The 9,733-nt window shown below is 41.0% G+C and overlaps 2 protein-coding genes across 2 annotated transcripts in view; one reads left to right on the plus strand and one right to left on the minus strand.

The window, feature by feature from the left end:
* The window catches only part of sgpp2 (sphingosine-1-phosphate phosphatase 2), a 19,009-nt gene extending 13,106 nt beyond the window's left edge, over positions 1 to 5,903 (plus strand). The window contains exons 4-5 of the mRNA XM_037973446.1: positions 2,872 to 2,961; positions 5,189 to 5,903. Coding sequence (XP_037829374.1) covers positions 2,872 to 2,961; positions 5,189 to 5,734 — 636 coding nt within the window. The 3' untranslated portion in view covers positions 5,735 to 5,903. The remainder of the gene's footprint in view (positions 1 to 2,871; positions 2,962 to 5,188) is intronic.
* A 205-nt stretch (positions 5,904 to 6,108) lies between these two features.
* Positions 6,109 to 9,733, minus strand: part of farsb (phenylalanyl-tRNA synthetase subunit beta) — a gene marked incomplete in the record, with an annotated part of 24,842 nt that continues 21,217 nt past the window's right edge. The window contains 2 exon segments of the mRNA XM_017441117.3: positions 6,109 to 7,054; positions 7,382 to 7,529. Of these exon segments, the coding sequence (XP_017296606.2) occupies positions 6,286 to 7,054; positions 7,382 to 7,529 (917 nt within the window).

Here is a 9,733-nt window from a genome sequence, read left to right on the forward strand (position 1 = left end):
GATAGATAGATAGATAGATAGATAGATAGATAGATAGATAGATAGATAGATAGATAGATAGATAGATAGATAGATAGATAGATAGATAGATAGATGTGTGTATATATATAAAACAAGGTTCACGTCAGATGTTGGGGAACCAGGACACTCTGATGAGAAATGGACTACTGGAACAAGACATTCATGGACAAGGGCAGAGAACTCAACACTGTTGGAATGCTACTATATGAGCAAACCTAGAGAGAGGGGCTATATGGGAAGGATGTGGGATCTATGGAGACATAGGTACCCATCATCCAAATTGACTACAAAACAACTTTGAACCCAGTGTTCCAACATTTGAGAGTGAAACCTGCTATCACACCTAGAGATTGATGAGATACAACAACGATGCTACGGCAAGGGGTCACCAAGACGACAGGTCAGGGGAGATACTATCATCATCCCCACCATGTATGGGTACCAAGCCCCACTGAGCCCTGAGGACCTGAGTACAAAGGCAGCTGACCTGAGAAGTAAGATTGTGACCAAGCTAGATACCTACGACCTGCAGCCTTTGCCAAGGCTAAGCAACAACGTACCCTCTGAAAGTCTGCTAGAAGATGTGACTAGAAAGGGCTGGACTGAAGGACAGCACAGAGGCACTAATCATGGCAGCATAAGAGCAACAGAGGCCGGGGTCTATGATACCAGGCAGGACCCAAGATGCAGGCTGTGTAAAGATGCCTGAGAGTGCAGAACATGGTAGCGGGATGTAAGATACAGGCAGGACCTTTCGTGATTAGTATTGTTCAGCCTGGGGTCAACCAGTTATTCTGATACCTAGATGTGGTAGAACACATATAATTACCAACAATATGATCTAGTAAAAATACAAAAACTTGCCACTACAAACCAGTGTGTATAATGATGCATGCCACTGTGTGAAACTAATTGTATGTTGTACCTAACATTTATGAAAGCAGATAAAATACTTCAGAATAGAGTAGGAAAGATTCTTAAACAATATTTTGAGATTTTGAGCTGCAATGGACTTTCCTGAATTGCTTCAGTAATTAACAAGGCACCAGTTAGTGTTCAATTAGTCAGACCAAATTAGTATCTTCATAAAATAAAATAAATAAAACACCTAAAGGCTCAATCATACACAAATCTTTAGTTACCAGTTTACGGCCTCTAGAACTGTCAGACTGATTTGTGGTGAGAACATTTCCACTTGCTTTTTGTTCCCCAGGTCAGAGAAATTGGATCAACAACTGAGACAAGCATGTACAGTAGAGTACTTTGCTGTGCCCTAAAATTCTTCAATGAATTGCTTGAAAGAAAAGAGCGTGCATAGCTATGGATGACTAACGACCCTGAATAGCCCTCGAGTCCTTGCGGCAACTTGGCCTGTTCCCGAAGCAGGTCAGAGGTCACAGCAGTCAGTCACAGAGTGACCCCCTCTTCTCCCTTGCATCTTTTGTGGCCATTCATTAAAAAAAAAAAACTCTTCATAAACTACCACTTCAGGCTTCCAGCTGCAAAAGGCAGGAAGCAACTGAAAAAGAAGGCAGGGGGGGCAGAGAAGGTGAATGAATACACAATGTTTCTCTTCTCCCTGTTTTTAAACTGAGAGGCGAATAAATTTAATTTAGTTTTCCTTGTACCTCCCGGTATAATGACAACAAAGACCATCCTTTCCCCAGCCTTGCTTTACCTAAGGCAGCAGCTTTGAGAACAGAATAGAATCAAGAGGCAGAAGAAGTAGAGAGGTGATGATATGCAGAGGAGTTTAACTCCAGGACAAAGAATCCTCACTTTGTCCCAGTCCTCCACCCTGAGCAGCATGTCTGTGACAGTTGAAAGGAATGACTCTCTGTGGGAGGGTTTTTTCTTTTTCTTGGAAGAAACCTTCAGCAGAACCACACTCAGGATGGGCAGCCATCTGCCTCGACTAGCTGGAGTTAGAGAGGACAGACGAACACAGAATGGCCAGTTCAGGTGAAGTGTAATGATAGCAATAAGAGCAGAGAAGAGAGAATAAAGACATCAGCTAAATGTAGTCAGCATAGTCAGTTCGTGGTCACGTGGTTGCAAGATGTTTCGTCTTCATGCACACTGTTTATAGTCCACGAGACACTCGGCTCAGAACTCGCAGGAAGCTCCTCCTTCCTCCAACAGCATTAAAATGGGGTTCTTCCTGTCCTAATATAGAACTTTGCTTCCCTAACCCTGACCAGATGTGTTTACTAAACTAAACAGTCTGAGACAATCACATCCACAAAGAGCTGCCTGTCTCCATGCCGTCTTTAGAAGTTCATAGGTTTATAAGTTTTATGGGAACAGTAGTAAAGACGGCTGTATTTTCTAACAGCCTTGTCAGCTGCTTCTCAGCAGACCAGCAGAAGCATATTGACTCTGCATAAACAACTTCTGACCAATCACACAATACTTGGCACAAACCACTGTCAGAAACAGTTGGCGAAGTGGCATGATGGAATTTTCATCCCACAACCATATGAATGACTGCCAACTTCAAGTGGACTTTAGTCTACAGCAGTATAACTAAAAGTTACATCAGGAAACCCAAGCCAACCCTAATTTATCAAAAAGTAAAGTCTTAATCTTAAAGCTCCATCATACACCATAAGAAGTCAAGACGTTTGTTTACAGGGACAATATGTGTGTTTAGGGTCATTGTCCTGCTGGAAGATTAATCTTCCAGTCTCAAATCTCTAGTATCACAAAGTAATGAGCTTATTCTGTGTTTATTTGGGGATATATGTGCCAACCAGGCTCATAGCATTCTGCATTGAGACGTTTCACTGACAACATTCAATCAGCGAGGTGTCAAAAATGCATTTCTTTTTTTGTGTGTGTGTGTGTCAGTTCCAGTTTGAGATTGGTCTGCTGATTGCAGTGACGCTGTCATCCTTGGTGTGTCTGAGCCGTCTCTACACTGGGATGCACTCAGTTCTGGTGAGCCATTCACTTCACACAATCACACCCAGTTTTCATATGAAACATCAAAGCTAATACAGGGGTCATATCTGTGTCCAGGTGAGCTATTTACTCAGTCCTGGAATGTGCTGTAGATGTTGACTGTAATCATTTAATATTTAGCTCTGTGACTTAGAACGAGTCAAACATTTAAAACTGGCTTTTATGGAATGGAAACTAATTAGTCTACAGCAAGTTGACCAAAGGACTCCTCTTTGTATTTTATTTTGTTGCTTTAGAAGCTGGACTGTAAATAGATTTTCAATTTACTTAGAAGTAATGAACACACGAATACTCCAGATTAATTGGGTTAAATGAAGAAAAAACTTGTTTAATATTTCTAAAAAAATATAAAACTGAAAAATGGTGCATGCATAGGTTTTCCCACTTTTAGATCTACCTTTTGCAGCAGCTCCAGCATCAAGCCTCTTCAGGTCCATCTAAGCACTGGAATTCTTCTCCATTCGTCATGACAGAACTGCTGCAGCTCCTTCATGGATGGTGCTGCTGAAATCGAACCAGAGATTCTCAGTTGGACTGAGGTTTGGGCGTTTACAGGACCATTCAAGGATATTTAACTTTTTCTCCTTAAACCACTAGAGTGCTGCTTCAGGGTAGAGCTTGGGGTCACTGTCCTGCTGGAACGTCAACCTCCATTTCTCGTCTCAAATCTCTGGAAGACTCAAACAGGACACTGGCAGAGAAAAAGACATGGATGTTGCTTCTTCCATGAAGCCCAGCTCTGTGCAGTTTATATTCTCCCATCTCTGCAAAAGAGCTGCTCAGCTCCATTAAAGTTATTTTTGTTATCCAAATATCAAGGTTGTATTTGGCATCTTGGATGTTTCTCTGATGATTGCCTGCCTTACCTGGTCTGACCCTTTGTTGGCAGGTTGCTGTGGTAGCATGACTTTTTCTGCTTTATTTCCTAATAATGGATTTAATGGTGCTTTCTTAATAAACACGCCCAGAATTGTACTTCTCCAGAAGGTTGTCTCTGACCTGTGTGGAGAGTTCCTTGGTTGTCTCTTTATTGGAGATAGCCCTTTCTACTTTCAGATGTTGCACTACAGGTGCGTATATAAACAGATCAGATGAACTTTAGACTGCCCACAAGTGGATCTTATTAAACAAATTATGTGTATATTCAAAGCAAAGGAGGGTGAATACATATGCACACACCACTTTTCAGGGGTTTTGTTTTTTTGTAACTATTAAAAAAAACTTTATTAACCTCATTATTATTTTGTGTGTGTCCATTACATATAATCAAATTGAAAATTTATTTAAATTTCTGGTTATTAGGCATCAAAATAGAAAGAATACCAAAGAATACTTTTGCAATCCACTGTATGGCACCCTGATTTAGTTCTATAATAATCTGTTTAACACAGACTTCTTTCCACTTGATTGGCAACGAGAATGCTACAAAATTCTTGACAAATGTATGTCTAGGTGCATAATTTATCTTCCCCTAACAATGTAGCCCACTGGTGTCTGACTCATGTCTGTTCTGTTGGTTTACATGCTTGCAGAACATCTGATTGTAAAGGAAATTTCATGATCACCGACACTGACACAAAGGTTAGACTTCACAACACAGCTTGTCCAGTTAACAAGCAGGAGTAGAGAGCTATTCAACCAAATACATCTTAACTCTTCATTTGGGTTTGTCAAACTTGCTGTGGTAAAAAGGGACTCGTTAAATCACTTCAAAAAGAGTAGGTGAAAAAGTGGTATGCCATAAAACAGGGGTGTCAGACTCCAGGCCTCGAGGGCCGCTGTCCTGGAGGTTTTAGGTTTTCCTGCTCCAACACACCTGATTCAAATGGTTTAATCACCTCCTCACCAAATCATCAGGTTCTCCAGGAGCATGTTAACAAGTCATTTATTTAAACCAGGTGTTTTAAAGCAAGAACACGTCTAAAACATGCAGGAGAGCGACCCCGAGGAATGGAGTTTGACACTTGTGCCATATATGAAATTCACAAAAACCTGTTTAGTTGTACTCATTTGGTTAAGTTTAGCTCTGACACTAAGCTCATAGACTGGCTCTGCTAACTAAACCATGGTAAATTCCTTTGTTTAACTTTCTTCATCAGAATAAATGTAGCTGTTTTTGTCTGAAGCTGATCAGATATGCAGAGGAAGAGAATTTCTCATTTGAAGTGTTTCTGAACAAATGCTGTCATTGTTCTGCTTTTAGGACGTGGTCTGCGGCTTGTTGATCTCTGCCGTCATCATTCTGCTCACTTATCCTTTCTGGGACTCTTTTGACACCTTTCAGCTGACAAGCCCCTTCTCTCCCATTGTAGCTCTGTCACTACTCCTCTTCCTCAGCCACACATACCCGGAACTGGATCATTACACCACCACGAGAGGGGACACAACCACCATTCTGGGCGTGTGCGCTGGCTGCTCAGTGGGATACTGGGTGAACGAGCAGCTTGGTCAGACATTTGAGCCCCAGGGGCTGTTACCTGTGCCCCTCCCCACAGTGACAGCCCTGTCTGCGGCCTTAGGTGCTGCACGCTTCCTGGTTGGAGTGGTGGCACTGGTGGGAACTAGGCAGATTGTGAAAACACTGAGTCTGAACATGTTATATGCCTGGTACAGGGTTCCACCAACTAATGAGAGCGCCAGGAGGAGGAAGGAGATTGAAGTGCCTTCTAAGTTTGCCACATATACAGCTGTTGGACTTGTGAACTCTATTTTAGTTAACCGAATCTTTGCTCTACTTGGACTGCTCTGACCTCTCAACATCCTGCAAGTCTGATGTGAATTTATCTGAACAATAGACCTCATATTTATTTTATGATGCATTAAAAAATGTAACTATAAATTCTCAGTGTGAATGACAGTGTGACTGAGCAGAAAAAAACAAGCTGGTTCATGGGAATAAAGTTTTTCTGTTGTGCTAATGTCAGACTCTTGTAGTTTTCGTTCTCCTGTTAACTTTGACAAGCATGTAGCAGAAGAATCAACTTTAATCCTCCCAGGTTGGAGCACCTGTCAGTCCACTGTATGCAACTATTTCTCTTTGAATTGTCAACAGATTCAAGTTAAATGCTAAAATGTGTACTTCTACTCGATAGAAAGCATTCACTCCAAAAAAGCTTCAAAGGATTCAAAGTTCTAATGGCTTTATTAGATGTCTTTTAATCGTAACAAAAGACAAGGAGTATCTTTTAATTCAAGTGACTGAGTTTGTGTTTTTTCAAACAAGATGGTGTGAAAACAGGCACTGTTTTATAAGACATGATATAATGCCAGCCAAGACCAGAAAACCATTAAATCATTAGATCAGATCTTCTTACAAGCAGCCACATCCACAGATTGAACATATTTCTGAAAGGCAGTGATGGCTTCCTCCAGCAGCTCTGTGCCCACTTTATCATCCTCTACCACGCAGTCTATCTGCAGATTCTTCACGCCGTAGCCTACTGGCACCAGTTTGGACTGCCCCCACAGCAGCCCATCCATGCTGACGCTGCGGATGCACTCCTCCAGCTTGGCCATGTCTGTCTCTTCATCCCAGGGTTTTACATCAAGCACAATGTAGGTCTTAGCAACGAGCACTTGCCCCTGGGTGGTATGTTTACCCAGGTGCTGCTCCCTCATTTTAGCCACCTCTGAGCTCTCCGCTTCTTCACTGGAGCCTAAAAGGCCAATGTCATCGTCGCTGGGGTTGTTGGTCGAGGTGGGGGGAGTAGGTGGGACTACAGACTGACCCTTGGCTGATGGGAGACATGCTCTCTCCAAGTGGAAGGACCTAATGTGGTTGTACCAGCGCCTGAGATGGCAGAAGGACTGTGAGGGGGGGGAAGGGATGGTATCGAACACCGCAGCGTCAGCCTGGGATGCCACAAAACCGTCAATGTAGCTTTTGTTGGCCAGGAAATCATTCAGGGCTTTGAGGCCTCTCTGAGTGTTCATGTCACCAAAGACGTTTTTAGTGGAAGGTGGGTGGGATGGGGGCGCCTGCTGGGATTCACCTTGTGTTTGGAACTGGCGCTTGATGGTTTCCTGCATAGGAACGTCATGTGTGAGAAGGGTTTCCGTGGTGTGGCCACTGAAAAAGTCAAATCAACAAGAAATAAGTGACTGAGTTTCATTAGCATGCACAAACCAAGGCATACGAGCAGGTAACCTCCCACCATACACACAGACTCACAAAGAAAACTCATGTCCATTTTTAATTCTTGTTACTTCATAGAAAACAGTGATTTTACATCATCATGCTTCAAATTTTCATGCATTAAGTGATCATTTTCACCACAAACCAACCACATAAACAACATATTTCAGATATGTTCGATTCATTTAGCATCTATTTTATTTCTTAAATCTTTGTCATGTGAGTTTGGAATAGATGTTTAAGAATATTAAAAAAAATCACAGGAACAGCTCGATGTCCATCTCCAGGGCAGAACAGGGCATGGTCAGCTCAAAGCGCTCAATAACATCTGGATGGAGGACTCCAAGATGGCCGACGCTCTTTCCATGTACAAAGATCTCAGCACACCGACCAGAGAAAAAGGTGGAATCTGGAAGAAAACATGATAACTTTCATCTCCTTCACAGTGAATGATGTTAACAAAGTGTGGATGGTCTTCTGGATGCAGGGAGCTGTGGAGAACAAAACCTCCATAGCAAGGAAGGGCTAGGGTATGAATCCATTTAATGCAGGTATGAACCATTAGGACTCGAGTTTAAAAAGGTCAAAAATCAAAATATTTAATATTAATACAATCATGTGGAGGAAAGCAAAAGATAAAACTGTAAAAGTGCAGTTTATTATTTGCACACAGATGGAGATCAAGGCTTACATTCTGCATTTAAAGCCATTGTTTTGAAGCATTTTGGATTCTATGAAGGTAAAGGGAAAAGTATGTTGTCAAGAGCAATACTATATGCAAGTTTTACACAATTCTACACAGAGGAAGACAAAAAAGCAGGTGGTAGATACTAGCTGCCACTGATAACAAGACAACATCACATTTCCACTTAACTTAAAGCAAATTACAAAGTCTGTTGCAACTTTTATTGCAAAAGATTTGCGTTTGCATTTAGTAGTTCAAAAACCAGGACCAGGTTTCATAGTTTGGAGCCACAACAGAGACTTGTGATTCTGTGAAAAAACACCAACAGAGCCACTGCCACGTTCTACAACAATACCAAAAACAAAACTGTGGGAACACCAGAGAAAGTGGGTAAGATAGTTCTGTTCTGATGCCACAGAATCTTATGTGACTTTATGTAGCATTTTGACTCCTTTTTATTGCTCATTTAGTTCAGGTAAGAGGGGGGAACATTTTGTTTGTTTTTATGTTTGAGAGGATGCATGATCAGGACATGATATTAGGTGTAAATCTGGATGAATCAAATATAATGTTGTTTATATACACACACACACACATACATACACGTGTGTGTGTATATATATATTTCTTGCAGGGACGGCTGGGCTAAGCCCTTCCTGGTGTTTACAATAAAAATGTTAAAATTTGAAATAAACAGAAATTAAAAATACTGTATCACTTTTTGTGAAAATTACAACAAAACTGGTGCCAAACAAACAGTCTTGAGAAAAACCCCAGAGTCTTTCCAAAGGGCTAACAATGATCTAATTTCTTTCTCCGTCCAGAATGATGGACAGAGGTCTTGTCTGCTCATTTGTATGGCGTGATTTTTGTGTCCCCAGGTTGAGTGCGCAGTGCCACTGATTTGAGGGCCCAGATCTATCTGAGGGAACAAAGATTTTAAGCGTGTATGTATGAATCTCACACACGCTCGCTCATAGGTGCTTGGACATGCTGCTTACGCTCGGCTCTCTCTGCGCTCGCTACTTTAAGTTAGATGGAAACGAGCCACGCCACCAGCCAATCACAGACTGGCCTTTTTCATCCAATCAAAGCATGGCTACGTTCAGTTCGATGAAAAACAGCCAATCACAAGCAGTAAATCAAAGGGCTGCACCAAGTTTCAAAACTGAAAGAGTTCTGAAAGACACGAGAGAAGATAACAGGGTCGTTTTTAAAATTTTACAGCCTAAGAATATTTATTTAAGTATACAAATGTATGTCATTACTTATGGTGATTACTTACTGTCATTTTCAATATAGGCAACTTTCTTTTAAATACTGTAATAAAATGTATGATTGCCTCCATATTGGATGTGTCAGACCTGCTACTCCAAGGAAACGGACTGAACTTCATAAAGCACCGATCTACAAAGTGTTTTAAGTTAATGCCTGTCATTTACACACACTAATACATTTGGAAAACAAACGGACACCGTTTGTAACTTTTAACGCGATTACTAAAAACGTTTACTCCTTAAAGTTTTTATGGTAAGCACCAAACCAACATGCATTCATTTGAGTGTTTAGAGCTACTAACATGTGTAACACTATTACTGTGGTGATAAGTATAGAAATATTTAACATTTAATCTGTGTCTGTCATAACCACATCCTGAAATGTAGATGCAATGTGGATTTTCTGAATAAAGAGCACAAACATTCACATTTAACTGATTTTGATTAATTGTTTTTATATTGAAATCGATGAACATTTATACACTAATATATTTATACAGGGGGTGGGGGTATTGAACATTTATCTATATCTATACAGGGGGCATTAATGAACCTATGTCCTTTTTACACACACACACACACATATATATATATATACATAAACATTCCCTTCTCACCCTCCACGGGTGGTCTTTGTTTCATCCTCTGAGC

Source organism: Kryptolebias marmoratus, linkage group LG2 (genome assembly GCF_001649575.2).
Source record: "Kryptolebias marmoratus isolate JLee-2015 linkage group LG2, ASM164957v2, whole genome shotgun sequence".
NCBI classification, from domain to species: domain Eukaryota; kingdom Metazoa; phylum Chordata; class Actinopteri; order Cyprinodontiformes; family Rivulidae; genus Kryptolebias; species Kryptolebias marmoratus.